This window comes from Oxyura jamaicensis, chromosome 4, assembly GCF_011077185.1.
Source record: "Oxyura jamaicensis isolate SHBP4307 breed ruddy duck chromosome 4, BPBGC_Ojam_1.0, whole genome shotgun sequence".
NCBI lineage: Eukaryota > Metazoa > Chordata > Aves > Anseriformes > Anatidae > Oxyura > Oxyura jamaicensis.
In genome coordinates this window covers 87,635,225-87,656,212 of record NC_048896.1, presented here as the reverse complement: position 1 = coordinate 87,656,212, position 20,988 = coordinate 87,635,225, and the positions used below count along the sequence as shown (strand labels likewise).

At 35.8% G+C, this 20,988-nt stretch overlaps 1 protein-coding gene across 1 annotated transcript in view; it reads right to left on the bottom strand.

Moving 5' to 3' along the window:
- The window catches only part of POLN (DNA polymerase nu), a 99,459-nt gene that overhangs the window by 34,911 nt on the left and 43,560 nt on the right, over window positions 1–20,988 (bottom strand). Inside the window, exons 16-17 of the mRNA XM_035325660.1 lie at window positions 19,464–19,541; window positions 18,905–19,019 (exon numbers count right to left, since the gene is read on the bottom strand). Of these exons, the coding sequence (XP_035181551.1) occupies window positions 18,905–19,019; window positions 19,464–19,541 (193 nt within the window). The remainder of the gene's footprint in view (window positions 1–18,904; window positions 19,020–19,463; window positions 19,542–20,988) is intronic.

Genomic DNA, 20,988 nt, shown 5'->3' with positions numbered 1-20,988 from the left:
AGGTGCTCAAGGCCAGGCTGGATGGGGCTTTGGGCAGCCTGGTCTGGTGGGAGGTGTCCCTGCCCATGGCAGGGGGCTAGAACTAGATGATATTTAAGGTGCCTTCCAACCCAAGCCATTCTATAATTCTATAACAAATTATTTTGTTACCAAGGGTTCTGCAAGAACTTATTTAAATGTTAAAATTTTTATTTTGGTTTTGGACTCATCACAGAATACCACAGTATTGAGAAAGAAACATTATTACCTCCTTACTTGTATAAGAGGTTTTTAAGTTACACTCATAAAGAAAACTATCTAATACATGAAAATGGTGCAGAATTGTGGTATGACATAAAATATTGCTGATGCGGTTATTAGTTCTGGCATGAAACATGTTTTTCCACTTTATGACATCCCTCTCATTACTCCCTCTTTTAATAAGCTATTTGGTCAAGTTCTTCATCAATATGATCATCTTCAAATTCTTCCTGACTTGCCATCTCCAAATGTGCAGTGTTTTACCTCTTATGTGCCTGCACCCTTACATTCCTGTCCTTGGTGCATACTTATTTCAGTCTACTTCCACAATTCTGATTTGCTTGTCCTTTGCCTTCCTTTGTTTAATACTGCTTTGCAAGTACTTTGCTTTGTAGCACTTTACTTGGTACACATCTATTAGGTGAAATAAAGAATGGGCTTCTGTGCTGGAAGACACTTAGCAAGTTCAGGTTAACAGATCTCATTATTAAGGAAGGAGTTATCAGAGCTAAACAACCACAAAAGGTCTGGGAGGACAGCAAAATAGCTTAGCACAGAAAATTGTGGAAAATCTTACAAATGTGGTCAGAGTAGAGATATACAAACTCCTTAAAGAGATGGTTCTACTATGAAGTAGGTTGTATGCCAAAAAGGGCATAGCTGCCTGAAGAAAAAAAAAAGAAAAATTTCTAAGGAACCAAATTGTCAGTAAGAAATATACATGGCAGATACAACACTTAAAATACATATGCAATTACTTTTTCAAGTATTTTGAATATTTTCTATAATTTCTCCAAAATGTTTTCATATATTAATGGGGTCTAAAGAGTATTCCAAGGAGTTTCTGCTGAATTAAGTCTTAAAACTTACGAACACTGAGTTTCTTTATACCCCCCAAAATATGGCAATCCTATCTGTGATTTAAAATAATAATAAAAAAAAATCTTAGCTACAAATCAGAATCAGAATAATATATTTATTACAGAGTAGAGAACAAGATGGAATTATTTTTAAACTGCACAGAATATTATAAAGAAAAAATAAATGCAAATTTTAGTATATTGAAATTAGCACAGAGCACAACACATGCAGAAAAAAAAATCCAAGAAGGCCACAGGACATAAAAATTGGGCAATAGCAAAATAAAACTTTGAGAACAGATAGAAATGGAAGGAAACCAGTCTTAAAAGAATGCGATAAGACACTTCAGTATTTCTGGGAAATGTTGCATGGTGACGGAAGTCGTCTGTTTATGTACAGGACAAGGCAGAACAAACTTTCCAACACAATACCTGGCAGACATGCATTGCCTTGTTCTGCATTACATTACACCAAGCTAGGCTCAGTCATAATAGCCACAAAGCTCTTGGCTGCTCTCCTGCATCTGTCAGTTAATCCAAGTCCTAGCTGGGAGATGTTGATGTGGGAAAGGAGACAGAGTGTCCTTAAATTCATTTTATACATAGCCATTAATGTCCAATAAATGACGGAATATACAAGTGAATACACATCCATTCATCTGGCTGTTCCTTTACACTTGTTGCTGTTGTTTTAATTTCTTCAGAGAAGTATATAAATATGCCATTTTTAATCACTGTTGCTATGAAATTGTGGTGAGGGTTATGTATTTTGTAAGGTTGTGACTGGAACTTTGCTGGCATATGAAACCGGTACAGGCAACTTACGTAATTAGTGGCAACTGCTCCGTTTTATCGTGGTAACACCACTGGAGATATCATCTTGGAGGTAAATTTTGAAAGCTTAGTTTTGGCAAGAAGAATATATACCAAAATATACTTGGGCATCCTGAACATATAGGAGATTGGCTCCACTATAACCTAGCCTGCTCACCATTAATGCAGCGTGCAGTAGGGGATCTTTCTGAAAGCTACCATTCAGTCACCAATGGAAAATACTGACAAACCTCAGGCATAAATTGTCTCAGACATTTTAAAATAATGTGTGGAAGAGATCTTGGAATGACTTTTATGTGGCTAATCTCTGTTACAATACAGAGAAGAGGTGGAGAACCAGTCTTCTGAAGGCCACCGTCGTTTCATTATAGACTATTACTTTGCCTTGCATTATAAGCCAGAGCCATGAATAAGGTATGTGCAGTTAGCCTAAGCATTTTATCATACACAGTTTTAATGTACAGGTTGATATGCAATGTCTACTGAAAACCACATACATAACATGAAAACCATATATATATGTAACTTCTCTAAGGCATTTACACAACTGTGTTCTAGACAAAAAGTAGCTAGTTTGTCTTCCTCATAAGAAGAGCATAGAGACGTCAGGATGAAAAATGAAACCTGCCTAGACTGCCCAGAAGAGTGGCAATAAAGGTAAGATGCTTTTCTAAAATAGCAAAGATGCATCTACAAGGAAATGCAGACTAACATCTTGTCAGGGGAAACAGCAGGTGAAATAGGTAACAGAAAGGAAGACCTTCCTCACATAGCCCAAGTATATATTGATTAAGCAATTTCTTCTTTTATTCTTGTATCTGTGTCATTTCCAAACATATTTTATGTCTAAATCACATGTTATGCCAAATGCCTCTATTTGCATTTTTATCTTCATGTGATTTGCATTACTGAGATATAAGGTTTTGGAATAACAGAGAGAAGCTTCTCACTCAAGGATATGTTCCAATCAGTGAATCAATAACAATATCAGATTCCTCACATATCCTCCTTTTCATCTGGCGGGTAGTATACAGACTCCTCACTCAACCTATGCTCCTTCCCACTGTGGCACGGGGAAGGCAGAGACATCTTGCAGTGGCTGTTGCTCATATTGGTTCACCTCTGGTATGCATTTTCCATGTAAATATGGGAATGTGCTTAAAGATGGGAGGGGGTCACAATCACCCAATCAGGAAGCTTAAATTTGTATTCTATTTCATTTCGAGTTTCTTATAAAAGCTTTCATTTCAGCTAGCTGTGTTCATCTCCGAATAAAAGACTACAGGACACTTATCTGAAAAAAAGACAACAGGACAGGCAGCTTGATACCATCCTGTCTATACCACAGCCAGTCCTGCCACAGTTTTGTCATTGTATCTCTTTTCCCCTTTGTATGCTACTCCACCAAACTGATTTTTAATTTATGTCCTTTTAGCACCAGGAGAAGCTTTACAACCCCTATAAAACTCTTTTTCAAGACTCCATAAGCACTTTATGATTTTAAAAGCCCTTCCGATGGTTAATTATAAAATAATTTATTTTGTCTGAGTAGCCTCTGTAGTCCATTGCATGAAGATTTATTTCATTAGTCCTAAACCTTCTGCAAAAGAGCATGATGTTTAGCTTTCAAGCACTTTACAGAAGATAAAGACGTATCTTTTCAGTTTGCTCTGTGGGCCAGAAGTCTTCTGTTGCTACATTTTAAAGTACCAGGGAACCAGATAAAGAGATTGCAACAAGGTCATGTCATAAATTATACCTATCATCAGTAACAATTTAAGGATTGTTGAAGGATTCATTTGAGAGTAAAGTGATCCATTATCTTTACTAGGATATTTACCTGCATGTTAATCTCCCAGGTACAGAGGAGATACGTTAGACAGCAGTTATTTGCAGTGCCCTTGACAAAAAAAAAAGGTCAGAGATTTCTCTTTAAAAAGGTACAATTCTGGACTTCATTCAGAGAGATCAGAAAGTGCCTGGCACCAATGGAGGTTCTTGAGAGAGGACACCCTACCCTGGAACCTTCATCTTTTCTCTCATTCACTCCTGCAGGAACACAAAAGTGCTTTCCTCTCACATCTGTGGTCCTTTCTTACACCACGAGTCTCCCAGACAGGTGATGTTTATTTCTGAGTCACATGATTGTTGGAAGAATTAATCTGCTAGAGGCCATTCTCATGTCGGAGTCTTCAGCTTTAAAAGCAGAGAATGAAAGTAAGTCATTGACTGTGTGAATGTCAGTGTGATGGTCACCATCACTGAAAGAATAAATGTAAACAGCTTACAAGGGCCATACAAGATAGGATGACAAAATTCATCGGAGACCACTTGTTTTAAACTACATGTCAGGGATTAACCTCAAATTAATGCTCTTAGAGTTCTTTCTTCACTTCTCAAGTTTTTCTGTAAGAAGCTCTGAATGGTTAAGAAGGAATGGAAGCTGTGTTGGGAGATGGTACAGGTAGCTGTAGCAAAGTATCAAATAATGACCAATACTGGCCCAGTCAGGAGTCTCATATCTTTATAAAGAAATAGAGTTTCAGAACAGCCTTAGCCAAATACGAGATGAGTGAAACAGCAGGAAACAAAGTTCTTAGTACACAACCAAAAGATGATATAACTGCAATCAGTTACCCTATCAAACCACCAGCAAACAAAGCACAGGTTGCTCAGGAAAAACAAGCAGGGGTATCTCACACTACATCAAAATGAATCTGCACAGTTAAGAAAAAGTTAAGAAGCTGACATTTAAAGATCTTAATGGCCAAAGAAAAGAGGAAGAATTCAATTATGATATATATATGAGGATTTTCTGCAGAGAGGGTTGAGATAATGAATAATCCTTTTCTTTCAGTCTGCACTGAAAATACCTCTCGCAGCTTAAATTTCTATTACGCTTATAATCACACTGAATTAAAGGCAAAACTAAAACTGAAGTATGAGTTGTTTGTGTTTTAAAATAATTGGTGGGTTTGAAACCAAAGCTTCAGAAGCGTTGAGGTATTAACTTCTGCAAAGAGACTTTCTATTAGACCTAGATCAAGCAAGAAAAATTCCTCAGTTCTCAAAGCTGATACGATAGTATTTTCCATAAGCCTTACAAGATTTCTTTGGCACATATTAGCTAGATTCCCAGTACTATTGTGCAAAATTCACCCATTACTTCATCAATTTCCATATTCTAAAAATTCCATCAATGAAAATCTAATTACTATTGTTGGATTCAATCCTAAAAACAAATTATTTATAAACTGTGTCAAAATGTGTTGTAGCACCTCAAAACATTTTGAAAATAGTATGGATATATAATACCTGCCTTTACATTCTTGATTTCATCAAGATCTTGAAAATCAAGGTAAAGATAATTGTGTTACATGAAATAAACTGAAACATCTCATTATGATCTGGAGTGTGCTCACAAAATGTAGCATTTTATCAAAACCACTGTAGATGAGAAAGACTCATCTACAGGAGTTATCTTGAAGATAACTCTTCATATACAAGAAATCCTCTTCATGAAATTACCAAAGCCAAGCATCATCAAACACTGTGAAACAACTGAGGACTGCCCTACATCCCCAGAGCTTGCTTTTTCACTAGTTTTTGTTAGTTGTGGTGATGAAAACTCTAAAGCTTTGTTTTTCAGTTATTCCAGCATGCTAAGTAACCATCTGATGTGCAATAATAATAAGCTTCCAATCTGATATAAAATTAAGCTGTCTGGTTAAGCTTGTAGTTAACAACCTGGTTTATTTAAAGTGATTGTTTAAGTCTTCTAAAAACAAAACCTATTATGCTTCCTGAAGACTTTGTTCCCTCTGCCTTACTATTTGCTAGTCTAAACAAATGTCACAGCTGTACTTCTCCAAGGGATTGTAAACTACAAGGTGAAATGTTTGTAAGTTACCACTCAAACAGTCTGTAAGGGTACAAGGCAAGTCCAGTGTTAAATTCGATTAATATCAACTCTTGCAAGTAAGCTTTCAAAACAGATAGAAATTGCTGTGCTGCAAAAGTAAAACTGTTAAAATAGTCCACGCTGATGCCCGTGAGGTTTTCAATATAGAACTTATAATGTAGAACTCTGACTTGAGAAGGCATACCGAACCTCCTCCTTTTTACCAAATTTCAGGGGTGGAAGAAGGAATGGGACATGGGAGTAGGGGGATAAAGTGGCAGCAAATTAAACAGCTGCACGAATGCTTTGTAAAAACACATTTTAATAACTGAATATTGCAAGTCAAAATCTAGATCTATCTCCTCTATCTCAACATAGAAGTTCATATATATTTATGTACATGCATATTTGTATATGTATTCATACCTAATTTGTGGAGGCTGTGCTGCCTAACATAGGTATTCCAAAGGCAAACCAAATATTATTACAGCTATCACAAAGATTGTATTTGCAAATGCCACAGTTTTCAAGTGTTCCCTGTCAAAATCTTTTGAGTATGATTTCTTTTATTATGCAAAAATCTAACAGTTACAATCATTCATTAATAAACAGACTTTTCCACAAGTGATGTTTGTTGTGAGAGGAATGAAAACCTCAAACTAGAATTAATGCTTTTTGCCTAATGCAAACAAGCTTGATTTTAAATAATGACACTTCTTCAGAACAATGATTTAATCTGGTAGTCTTACAGAAATTTAGGTAAAAGTGATGAACTTCATCATTAATGATATTCCAGAGATATAAACTGAGGATTCAATTACAGCTGATTTCACAATGATTTTGAGTAGGTATAAGAGACTGCCTAATCCCAAAGCGAGCATAATAATAGCACAGAAAAGAGAAACTCAAATGCAATATACAGAGAACTTGGGGCTTGTCTTTCAAGATACTCCACAACAAATTGTCCTCCAATATACCACACAGGAACAAAATTAGATAGCACATTAACACCATTTCACCCCCTCTAGACTTTAGTAATTGCAAAGCTATCCCTACACAGCTTGAGAAATGCACCTTTTCACAGGGTCTAAATAATAATAATAATTTAAAAAGACTACTGCTTTTCTGCAAAGTTATTTTATTTGAAAATAAGAATTATTAAAGCATACATTTTTTATATGAAGTAGGGGTGAACAATTAGAGGAAAATGTAATATTTGACCACAGAATGACAAGGAAACAGCATGGTTTGGCTGGGGAAAGACAAATGCAATTTCAGTATGTGACAAGTGGGTTATTTCCAATCATGGCAGGGCAATATTAGTTCTGCTGTACAATGTACTGTTGAGATTTTATCTGGGTAGTTAACTTAATTTGGTCACCATGTTTGAGAAACATTAATTTGAAACAGGTATGGAGGTAGGCTATCTGAATATTGAATTGCGAAAAATCAGCCATATGAAACGAGACACTGACTACATCAATATAAAGAAATTAAACCTGTCCATAAATATCCTGCAGCAGTGGGGCTAAGTGGAAAACAACATCACACATCCATAGTTCAAAAATCTCTTACCATCTGAACAAGATGCTGCATCCAGCAGCCTGGTGGAAATAATCCCTGGCCCATACTAATTCAGGAATTATGCCCAGGAGCTGTTTGGTCCAGAGCCACAACCACGATAGCGACCAATTCAGAAATGCAGATACTGAATGCCAGCAACCGGGAACATTCCCTGGCACTAAATTTACTGGAATAAAGGTAGACTAAGGTCATGATTTCTTTAATTCATCATTCTGCTACCCCAGTTTCACGACCAAAATTAACTTGCATTTCTTGACCATGACACAAATATACCTGAGGCTGTGTCGTGGCACAGAGATTTCAGAGCTCGCTTAAAAAGCTAGCTTTGATAACCAAAGCAGCTTAGTGAAACAGTCAGGCGGTGCCACAGAGGCTCATTTTCCTTGCCAAGAGGAAATACAGATTAACTTGCATGGAATTCCATGTAGTCATAACTAGCTGCTCCTAACACCAGTTCATTAAGTTATTTTGATGACAAATACCCTAAGAAAAAGTGTCTAGTTTCCTTAAAGAATGAGGACTGAACACAATTGATTGCCTTCCTGAAGTAGTTATGCAAAGCAAACTCTGGGCGTGCAAGGAGAGCTAATAAAGCTAATGGACAATGTTGGCAAGAATAATTTATCTAGTTAAAATGTAGGAATAAATAAGGTAGAAAGTAAAAGGAGATTTCAAGCCAGAAGAGGAATGGGGAATTCAACAGCTTCCAGTAGAATTATCTAGGCTATAACTAGTTCTAAACTGAGGCCCCACCAATCTATGGAAGAGAGTTTATGACATTATCACCTGAAAGAGTTTTTATGGCTAACAAGTTCCTTCTAGTTTTATACTCCTGTGTAAGACCAGGCATATTTTTAGCAAGTGTAAAGCATTACCTAGCAGCGTAAGAACCTGCCTTACTTTTTCCTAGAGCTTCTCTTCTGAATGCTTCTCTATTTCTTATTAACTACTGTCACTTTGTCAGCATCTTTTCCTACCATTACATCTATTCGCACAGAAATTCAATCTTCCTCTGTAGTACATCACAGACGTTAAAAATTTCTCAAGTACAACCTGAAGGAATCTGCAGGACTACAGCTGCAGGAGCTGCAGATTGCAGCCTCACTCACACCTATTTTAGAAAATAAGTAATTATTAAACACCAGATTCATAATGAGTAGTGTCTCAACAATTAGACTTCCTGCCACATTATACCTGCCCCTGAACATGATTTGATTTGGAAGAGCACAACTTCCCATGTAAACTCACTTTGTGCCTGAACAGCACGTATAAAGCAAATTCCTCATTCCTCTCCCGTTATCAATAATACTGTGAATAAGAAAAGAAAGATACAAGATACAAAGTAAGAGCTATTTTGGATATTAATCAGAAGAGAAGTGATACATAAACAATGAGATGATGGGTAAGTACTAATAATTATTCAGTTTTAAATACTGCAACAGTCGTTTCTTCAGAGTCTATTCCAATAAAAGAAAAATGAAAGTAGAAGCCTTGAAACTAATTAGAAATTATAACGTTATTATAAAGCTGTGTAATCTATGCTAATGAAAGAAATTAACCCTTTGTGAGTCATCTAGCAGGTAGCACTGAGCTCCAAACCTCGGGATTTAGGGTGAATCAATACTGGCTGAGTTACACAGCCAGCCCGCAGAGCTGAAAGACCACAACACAGTCATATATTTCTGAATGGAGACTCCAGCAGAGATATTCAGCTACACATTTAAGATGACTGCCATATAATACACATGAATTATTTTTTTCCACTTTCTTCAAAAGCACGATTCTAGGAGTTACCCCAAGGATTCCATGGCAAAGAGCAGCTATGTTCATAAGTTGTCTAATTTGTCTTAATACTGCAAAACAGTTTCACAGTCTTATGTGGGCTCAATGGCACAGGGGGTGACTACACTTCAAATAAAATAAAAAATAATAATAATAATAAAAAAAGATTTGATTATTTTCCAATGTATGAATCAAAATTAAAAGAGTTAATCCAAATTCATTTTAGACTTAACATTAAACTCACAAAAAGTGGAAAAAGGAATCCAGGAGATTGCAAGTCATAATTTCTGGTTAGAAGGGTATGAAATAATCTGAATTACCCAAAAATCCTTTAGACAAAGATGGAGTCCTAAGAGTCCTGAGCTAGTATATCTCATTATTTAGACAACGAACAAAAACTGAGAGCCCTAGCTGGGGGGAAAACAGAGCTGCATAACCCAGTTGCTGAATCTTGTAGCCATATGTCTGCTTACGGGGATGGGAGGAAAGGTAAAGCTCTTCCCATCTCCTCAGTAGAAGTCCACCTGGATAAACATGATTATCTCATTACTCCTTAATAAACTAACAAAAACCCAGGTGACATGTCTTGATTAACAAAGGCTTTTTCAAGGACTTGCTGATAATATTTTCATAAAATTAATATAGAAAAACAAATAAGAAGCATTAGGACAATGCTCTTGACATATGGTTTAATTTAAAAGTAGTCCTGTTTGGAGCAAGGAGCTGGACTCGATGATCCTTGTGGGTCACTTCCACCTAGGGATATTCTCTGATTCTAATCATATCTTGTTTAAAAAGCATTTAGCTACAGATGTGGCTTTTGCCTCTCATAAATCCATTTATCTCATTCAGGTTTTACTGGCCTTTCTTGCTATTTAGTATTAGCCTTGAATTTAAGTCATAGAGTTAGGACTAATCTCTAAAGTTGTGGGTTTTTTTTCATCTGAAGCTTGATGCTTGCAGTTTTAAGTAACAATAAGGGAGTAGGCAGCTCAACTTAATTCAGTGTTTGCTACACCATACATTTATATAAAGTAACTACAAAAAAAGTCAGTGTTTTGCTAAGGATGAATGTTGATTCATCCTTACAATCTATTTGATACAAAAAAAAAAAAAGGTACTTGAAACAAGATTGTATAAAACTGGAATGGGCAAGTGTATATATATTTAGTCAGCCTACCACCAAAAAATTGTGCATACACGACCTTATCTTCTTCAAACAGACCCAGTACACTATCTTTTTGTATAATTCAACCCATGATGACTTATTTTGATTTATTTCAGGAATATCCAAAATCCCTCTGCTTATTTCCTGTGTTCTTCACAACTCAGCAGGGTATCAACAGATAGAACTATTGTCAGTAAGTATCCTGAATTTCCAAGCAGCTGGAAAAACAAAATTCACCTATTTCACTGTAGTTCCTGATGTACCCAATGCACAACAGTCTGGCTCACATTGACATTAATAGAAATAATCAGTTCCTTGAGTCCCCTGCTTGGCAGGCTGTAATTAAATAAAATTTCCCCACTTCCTGAAGGAAGACAGTCTCTAAAAAAACTAAACCAAACTTTCTGCACTGTGGTCTTTTTATTCAGATCTGGTTGAACTTAAAACACAAAAGCCCACAAACTTTTGTCCTTCCAATATGGTAATACCAACTAGTTCTGTGCTTTGTTTTTTTCTAGGCTTTTCCTTGAGTCAAATCCAAAATTAGCATGTCCTTCTCTTACCAAAATGGTTTGCTATATATTACCAACATCCCACACACACATCAGCTGAGGAAACATGGACTTTTATATCCAGTACATTTTGTTAACAGCCTGAGGTTCCCGAGATTATTGGAAATTAAGTGTTCAAGTTCCTCTGGTTCTGGCACAGATTATGTAATGTAAATGAAAGGCTCTTCCATATCTTCAAGTGTCAGCCAACCTACCTATGCCACAAAAATGGAAAGGAATGTTTCTCAGAATGATTAGAAGTGAATAATTTTATAAATCCTTTGGTATTCTATAATAGATGCACATATTCTTATTTCACGTATTAGCTAGCAGTGCTACAAAGAAATAATGAGACAATGTCCTCTTATTCTGCAGCCATTTTGAGCTCTCTGCAAGCCACATAATTAGAATGACAATTATGTCTAGTACTTACTAGGAGATAATGTCAATACCTAGAAGAAGGACATCTATTCATGCTGTTCTCTACCACCACAAAATAAAGCAAGAACATGAGGAAGCAGATGGATAAATGAGAGAGAAGTGAATATTTTGTGGCATGTATCTAACAAAACTCAGGTGTCAAGCTAAAGCAGGAGCAGCTAGACCATTATGAAATGCCCCAGCCTTCTTTCAAGCATTGCCTTGAGCACAAGCATTGTATGCAACTGACTGTCACAAATCCTCCTTTTTTTTCTCCTTTGGTACAAAGTACATATCACCCTGAAAGAGTATCCACCAATTACCTTGTTACTTTAATTCACCATCAGTAGTTAACATGTACAGGATAAATTATAGTTTAGAGGTAGAAATTAATAGTTTAAAGAGAATGTCTGTTTTAACACTGGAATGGTGGCAGTTATCAGATTATTCGGGTAATTATCTTTTAATACACAGTACATCTGTGTATTGAACAGTATCAGAGATATTCCTCTACTACATGGTACTACAGAAATATTTTTAACAGAGATTATTAAATTTCTCTACTCTTATTTTTAGCTGCAGAATATAAGGAAAATTCATTGCATATAAGCAAATTTTTTATATGTTCTCCAATTCAGATGGGAAATTGTAGTGTACAAAAAGAGTTACAGAATACAACATAAAATACTAACACACAACTGTCCAACAATCTTAACTATAATAGGATAATTTCTGAGGCAGAGATTAGCAGGCAGAGATTCGCATGCTGGAGGTACGCTGGCTCAGGTGACAACCTATGACACAGGATACATTAGAGGAGATGCCTAGGTCACTTCTCACTGTGTGAGAAAGTTTAGGCACATCTTTCTACTTCCAAAGAAATGAAAATATGCATTTTATAGTAGTAACAGATTTGTGCTCACAATTAGATCATACTGTAAACAACTTACTAAGGAGCCTTCCAAATTGCTCCCCTTTTCAGATGGTAAATATAACTTACAGAAAAGGTCTATGTACCTTGAAAAGACATCTAATAATGATTCTAGTTTAAATTTGCATTGATTTTACCTCAGAAAGATATTGTGGTCAACAGAATGTTCCTTGTTTCACATACTTCTATTCTTCCTAGAGGCTACAAATTAGCTGGGTATTCCCATAGCTAAAGTTCCAAATGTGAAAGTGCTAGAGCTTCATTTCAATACATTCGTAACTGATCTACTTACAAGGTCTTTTTCTCTGAAGCTCTTTGTTTAAGAGGATATATAGTCTAGATGTTTTCACATCTTAGTTCGTAGTTACCATCTAGATAGAGCAAAATATTTTCATAAATCTTGTAGGACATTTACAAGAAATATATTTAAGTAGAAACTAAGAAGATGAGAGGCTGCAAACATATCTGTAATATCTGGTTGGTGCCTGCCAATGGGTGCCTTAGGAATTACTCACTAGATAAAAGCATGACCCTGTAATGATATTCTACAGACTAGAACATAAAGAAAATATCTGAAGCTCTACCCACTTAGTTTTAGGGACTTGCCTTGGGATGATGCTCACCTCAGAGCGGTAATCCTCCGTTCATTTTTTGAATGAATGGTACACGGTCTGAGTGAAAGTCCATCTCTCACGAATCTGTACGGGCAACTGCGTAAGGAACTGTGATACCTAGACCAAATCTGAGAAATGGATGTGGATGCCTACATCCAAACCTATGAATGAAGCCATTTGACACCATTAAGTGGCCCCTGAAGCATGGATATCCATGAATTCTCGGCACACCTCAGGGAACACTTCTCTCCTAACTGTTCAAAAGGCTTCTGAAATTCTGCATTGTGCACATGTTCATCATAGACCCACTCTGAGCACACCTGACCTCTACTGTGATGCCCGTAGGAGCCAATCTAGGAGATGTAATCCAATTACAGCATTATTTACACATAGTTTCTGTCTATAATATCTGTCTTTATTTTTATTATTATTATTTCATAGTATAGGGGGAGGGGAGTACCACCTTGAAACATTTTTCAGGGCACTAAGGGCCAGCAACTCAGTTCTCTCTCCACTTGGTGGGATTCACAGACAACTCTTCCTCCCAGTGGCATGCAGTTAAAGCATGGTCTAATTTCCAGGTCTCACAAATACAACTTAGATATTGAGTCATAAGGCCATAAAAACATGGTTCTGAGGGAGAATGAAAAGCCAACTCAGTTATCCTTGGAAATATCTGTTTGACTCATTCCTTCTAGTGATAGATATTCCACAGTCTTCAGAAGTAATCCATCTCCATATGTATTTACCTTTTCTATTAAAAAGCTTTCTTTAATGTTAACCAAAACATACCTTACCACAGTGTAAGCTCATTCATTATGCTTTGTTCACTCTCTAGCCTACTCTCTGCAACAACTTTTATATATTTGAAGATTATTATCATGTATTCCCTAAATCCTATCTTCTCTCGGCTGAAAAAAAATAAAATAAAAAAAAAAATTACAATCTTTACTAAACAGAATCTCAGCTGCAACAAGGCAGTAGCACAGAGTGGAGAAGCTTTCAGAAGCTTTCTGTATCTTCCTTAAATGAGACAGATGCACATCTGAATGCTTGAAGGTCAAAAAAGTTGAACTGAGGTCTTCAAGCACCTAGCTATTGTATAAAAGCTGGACACAATCGCTACTTAAAAAGAGTGATTCCTGCTCATTTTTTCCAAAATAAAATAAAATCTATCTGACAGGTGTCTTCAGGTATGGACTTCAGATCACAAGTGACTGGCTATCCTTGTCATTCTGTTCCAGCTTTTTAAGAGGAGCTCAAGCACCCACTCCTGTCTCTTTATTTCCACACTAAACAGCCCCAGTTGTTTCAGCTGCCCCTCATATGTTTTACTCTCTAGCCCCTTTACCAGCTTCATTTCAGTCACTGTACCTTTACTTAAATAAAAATTACAGACTACCTAAAATACTGTAAACTTCTTTTTCAGCTTCCATCTATGAAAGGGATTTTAAGATATGTTCATCAGCAACATTTTAAACACAATTATTTATTTTTCATATACGGTGGAAAAGCTAGCTTAAAGAAATAACAGCAGGTCTCTTTGCTGGTCAGACAGCTGCCAAGACAGTTCTCATCATCTTCAGCACTGTGATGATGACGTGGCTTTTCCAAAGGACTATAACTGTCACAGGACATCATGACAATATAACACAAGGTGATCTTGTAAATAGTTGGAATCATTTATATCATGTATTTTCAAAATTAGAGGCCAGTCTTGAAACTTTACTCTGTGTCCAGTATTAAATAGCTCATTAATGTAAGGGGCTCTTAGTGTTCTTGTGTTAGAAGGTGTTGACCTGTCCTTTAAGGCTTCCTCTCAGTAGGCCACAATGTTACTCTCCATAGGATAATGTAGGCAATAGCATATGATAATCATTACAGAGAGGCTAGGATAAGAGTAGGAGCAGTACTAAGCACATACAAGTAAATATTAAAATCTATTGAAATCATCTTAGCTTTAGATGGAGTAACTATATGCTAGATGACAAGAAAACATATTGGATGTATAAGGCAGAGACAAACTTGGGCTTTTCACTGACAAAAATAGCCAATAGAAGCAAACTTACTGGAAAGTGGCCAACAGACATAATTTTTGTTTTATTCCATAGAATTCCATGGAATTAAATTCCAAGAACATTTTTTTCCATGTGAAAGAAGCAACTTGAAGACAAAACACATTAGAGTAAGCATCAGACTACCCAGAAACTCACAAAAAAAAAAAAAAAAAAAAAAAGTACCAACTTCTGAGCTTTATCTGAATAGCAATTTCAGAATAGTTCTGTCAAACAGAACACACAATACTGCTTGCTGCATATAGTTAAGTATTCACAGTATCTACAGCAAACAGTTGAGCATGCTGCAGGGAATTCCAGACTGGTAGAGGCTGTGCTACTTCTGAGATGGGCTCTCTCCATAAACTAACCATAGGAGTAGAAGATTACAGCCTGGTCTTCTACAGAGGATCGCCTCTCAGCTAGGTATACTGGGCTGGGTATGGTGTGATGCTGAAGTTCAGTTTCTGAGTCAGTGCTTTCTTTCAGCCTTTTGCCGTGATGCATAGGCGTTGTTTGGGTTGACGTACATTTGTGCATCTCTACATTGCACTGTTGACAAGTGTAAAGATGGCATACAAATAATGTTTAATAGAAACATCAATTCAACAGATTTCCAAGACAGACACATCTCTAGGTCCCTGAGAGAGATTGAATCCTGGTAGAGCATACCCAACCAAATTAAGAAACAAAAAGCTTTTATACATAAGAGATCTTAATTCAATCAGAAAGGCATACTGCTGAACTCTTGGCAGAAACTGTCCATCATGTGTATTCATCACCAAAACATAAAAAAAAAAAAAAGACTGTAAAGGTTTTTTAAAAGACTACATTTTAGATAGAATACTTTAGCCTGAAGGATACCTAAGGAATAGAATTAAGATTTAGGTGAAGAAGTCATAATGCTTAAATATATATAAAAGTGAATAAACTTATTGCTTGGTCTGACTCTGGGATGTGGCTAAGATTTTATATCATCAATATAAATATCAAAGGTCAATATTGTCAATATATTATTTATGTTTTAATATTTATTAGTCTAAGGATTTTTAGATGCAGAATACCTGCTAAAAGATATCTGACACACATTCAGAAGCTGGAATGCTATCAGACACTGACATTAACTTAAATTTTTTCTTCAGAGGAAGCTTCTGAAACGAATTCTTTCTTTATTGATTTCTTTCAGAAAAAAACAAAATGGTCAAGGCTTTTCAAGATGTGTTAGAGAAGATTTACAAACAGCAATCCCTTCAAACAGAATAGAACATTTAGTATTCCACTTGGTATATCCCTTGCACAGATTTTAAAGCCCCAGGATTAAGACCTAATAAAAATCAGGAGACCAAGGGGAGATAAAATTGTTTGTTTTGCTCTTCCTTCCCTTAACTTGTTCCAATAGCAATGGGAGGGAGGGATGGGGATGCGTGTATGTTATTTCATGCAAACTACACAAGACTTTTTTCTAAAAGCACATAAATACCATTATTTAGCTATGTTTTCTAAAGCAACATTTGTACAGCTACCATATTACACAGGAATTAAATTCTGTATCTTTAGATCTTTTCTAAGTTCAAATAACTGGCTAATTATTTTACCTAGTAGATATTTTTGTTTTCAAACTTTCCTAGCATTGACTATATTCAAAACAAGAATACACAACTGTTTCCCTGATCTACTTTTGTCCTTGCAGTTATGATCCTGATAAATCTCCTGGTTTTTGGCATGGCTTCAATAAATACACAAATCCAAATCTATATGGGCAAATTAAGTATTAAATAAAGGGTCTATATATGTATTCAGTTACGCAGACCACATTTGCAAATTACTATTTTACAGGAGAAAAAAGAAAAAAGAAAAATATTAATTTCAAAACTATACTCTTGGAGTTGGTGTTATCCCTACAGTTAACATTCCTCTGAAATCCAGATTTGCTCTGCCATATCATATTTCCCCTAGCAACCAGTCATATTCCACCAATTAAAAATGTGGATTACAAAAGATGAATAAATATGTGGAATGGGAAGATACCTGTGGAGCTTGTGATTTTGTGTCTTCTCTTTAGTGTTTAATAAATTAAGGACAAAACTCCAAAATGCAATATAAGTTCACAAGGAACTGATCCAAAAGGAGGAATTAAATTTGTCAGAACAATGGATGGATGACAAAATGGATGTCTACATGTGAGCTGGCCATCCCAGACCTACATGGTACTGAATAGTGAGAAATCAACACTTTTAACATGCAATTGATCTTACTACGTAGGGAGCATCAACAATATGCCAAATTAATCTCACCAGGTATGTAACAGGCATCCAAGGTTAGACCAGAAGAAATCCAACCTTCATGCTTCTGTAATTAATGTCATATAATAAATTCATTAGTTACTTCCAAGCATTAGCTTTCCTGAAGCTTAAAGGAAGAGTCAGCAGGAATCATTATGTAATGATTTTGTAGACACACCATGACACTTCTGTCTGATAAAAATATTTGCCTGTAATATTTCATTAAATTTAAAGTTACTGTGTAGCAACTATAAGAGGTTGATGGCTGCCAAAAGCTGTGAGGTTGCTGAATAGAATAGTATTTCTGGAGCTTTGCCCAGAGCTGAGACAAAATTTGACTCATCTTCATGCATACATTTGCAATATACCTCCGAACTAAAAAAAGGATTTAACTCCATCACGAGGTTCTAGTGATATGTCAGAGCTAAGAATTGATCGTAATGTCAATAGAAGCTACTAATTGACTCTAAAGAAAAAGGTGATCTTTCCATAGCTACATTTGTTGGAATGTTTGTGACCTTGAGTTTTGTTTCCCAGACTGCATGTGCATGTCTCAATCATGGATTCAGTTGCTGGTAGCAGGACAATTATAAAATGGTTTATTTTTACTACTTCAGAGTATATTAGCAAATACCACACTGAGTAGAAATTTAGAAACTGTAGAATTTGGATTGAGTAGATCGGGATTGATGAATTCATTTTATCTATTTTTGCCTTTTTTTTTTTTTCAGCTAGCAATCTTCCAACAAAAACAGGGATAAAAAAAGAGAAAAGCAAAGAGAAAATATGGAAATTGCATGACATTTACATACATGATTCTGTTCAATCTACTTACATGTTATATTATTTTATTGGATCTTTACCAGTGTTGTATGTTCAAATTGTAAGATCTATCTCCCTGTCTCTGTAAGATCTATCCTGTCTGCTTATTGAGTGCCCATGCACTTTTGAATACAAAGTGAATACCAGCCTACACTTTTAGGCATGATCATAATAAAAACAGTAATGAGAAACACTGTCACACAGCTAAGTTACTAATATTCTATCTTTTTGGATTGTTAATCTTTTGGTCTGCAAGCTGAAGAGATCAGTAAACAATAATCTGGAAATGGATGTAAGAAACATTTTTTTAAAACTACTATGTATCCCTGTTTGAAAGTATCACACACCATCCATTAGAAGATGGAAGCAGTAAATCCTGTGAGCTGAAGAGAAGCCTGTGAGATCTAGACATGTTTCTTATACATACATAATTTGATGCCAATACTGCTCTTGAATAATCAACTGGATTTCAAGAATGTTTTACTTTTACTAAGAAAAAACTGTTCTGCAATGTTTCAGACATGTACCCTACTTAAATGCTGCTCTGGGATTCTAAAAAAAGTATTGATGAACAATTATATAGTGAGAAACTTATCAGCATGAGCTATGCAGAATATGTTATTGCACCAGTTTTAGTCTCAAGGATGATACTTGTCAGCTAGATTATAACATTTTGGCATACATCATTAACAACAGTTGAGGAGAAAAGGCTCAGAAAGAAAGGAAATATTACTTCCAGTGTTAAAACACTATGAGATTAACAATATATACTGTAACAAAATATTGTTTTCTATTACCACCATGCAGTAATACAATAGGTTTGGGGCAATAAATATGCCAAACTGCAACATTTACTCTTACCACTGAGAAGCCAGTGTGGTAAAGATATCAGCAGTTTCAGGTTCTTGGAACAGTTTCAGAAGCTCTGGTTCAGATGATAAGTCAGCAAGGATCCTTAATTCAATATGGGAAAAATCTACAAAACAGAGTGTTAAAATAAATCTATTGCTCCAAAATAAAAACAAGTCTGCATTTTAACCAAACTATCACAAATCAAAATACAAGCCTGGACTGTTCAGTCATTTCCTCTTGCTCAAAACAAAAACAACAACAAAAACAACACAGCTGTAGAAAGCACATCCTTAAAGAGTTACAGTCCAGCTACAGGTGACACAGTGCCCGATTCCTTCATTATCTTTGGGTGTCAGTTAATCTTATTAGTTCTTTGTTTCTACTGACAAGGCTTACAAATCATCCACATCTAAATCACACTAAGGCATATACATCTTATAACAATATTAATTGATACTAAGGGATTTGACAGCCTTCTAAAATATAATGTCACGCAAAGAAGAGGGGAAGAAGACATCATAGAACTGAGAATATTAATATGTATGAGAATAATAACACATTGTCTTACCTGCAGCTAAAAAAGTATATCCTTTCTTTGAAACAAATAATGCTCTTGGGGAAATGGTTACTATTTCCTCTTCTTTTCCTAGAGAGGAGGTAGACATTTGTGTACCAAATCATCATCCAGAAATAGTGTTGCAAACCATAGCAGGCTGTTAATGCCACTCCCAACACCCAACTGAAAATACACAAATAACAATATAAGCATCCTAGCAGAGCATCAACTTCCAGCATCACAATTATTTTACTCATTAGTCATCTAGAGCATCTGCATCTCTGACATCCTTGCATTACCACTCATTTCTCCTACTTCTTTTTCAAAACCAAACCATTCCCAAAACACTAGCTGACAAGTAACTACAATAAATAGCATTATTCACAGATCACTTAATAAAAGATGCATGCAAATAAGAAAGAGTCTACAGAGATGAGCTAAAAATGTTTTATTATCTTTGAACTTGCTGCAGCAATGTGCTAATAACCAAATTCTGAGTTACAGGAGGCTGGAAAGTATGATATTAAGAATGTACAGCCAATATAGGCATCCAAATTCTAATGAAAGAAACCCTCTACAATACCTCAAAGCAACATTGTACCTTGGCAAGGTATTAGAAACTTGGTGCATTCTAGGAAAACTTCTTGTCTTAGTGTAAAAAGGAATGTTTTATTTTGAACAACCAGAACAATTCATCTGCTCTGTGATTACTGACAGCTGATAGCATAAAAGTGAGGGGGAAAAGTGTCTCAATATAGGAACGGAGAGCTTGGAAATACATCTTTGATAAGCACATATAAGAACATTAACAAATTTGACTGAATAATTTCCTGAAAGGCCTACGTTCCACTGCTAAGCACTGTGCCACAGATTTACACAGATTTTTTATTTAACAGCAACTTAATAAAATATTTACAAAAATGATTCGGGAAGATAAAATAAAACCACTTTCAAAGTTGTATACCATCTTAAACAGTCTCCTGTCTTCTGGTATGTATTACATTAAATGTAGAGACTGGGGGACTTAAAAAGCAAGCCTGCCCTTATCTATCCAACAAGTGAGCAATATTTCCCAGCTATGATGGTAGGTGTTCAAGAAAGAATTTATATAAGCAAATCTCTCTTATATTAGAGTCTACTGTGAGTAGACATTTTACCGCTTTGGTCTCTTATTCACCTGCCTTAAATCCACTTCTGTTACCAAAAACAATACATCTGACAAACTGTTGTTGCTTGTCTTTGAGTGGGATTAAGATGACCCAGCTCTAACATCTCCTCGGGAAAAGTCTGATAAACTGAATTCCCCCAAAACACTCCTAGGATGTTAAATGTATTTAAGATGCATAATTTCATCTGGAAAAAGGAACAGTGAGATTGTCCAAGGAAATAAAGTTCTGAAAGTTTAGGACTATTTAAATCAGAGCTGAAACAGCAAACCTTTTTAGGAACAACCAGCAAAAAGTGATTGGCTTAAATGTTAAGGTTCAACTATGAATCAATAATCTATTCTTTTATATTGGAGTTTTTGGTCTGCTTT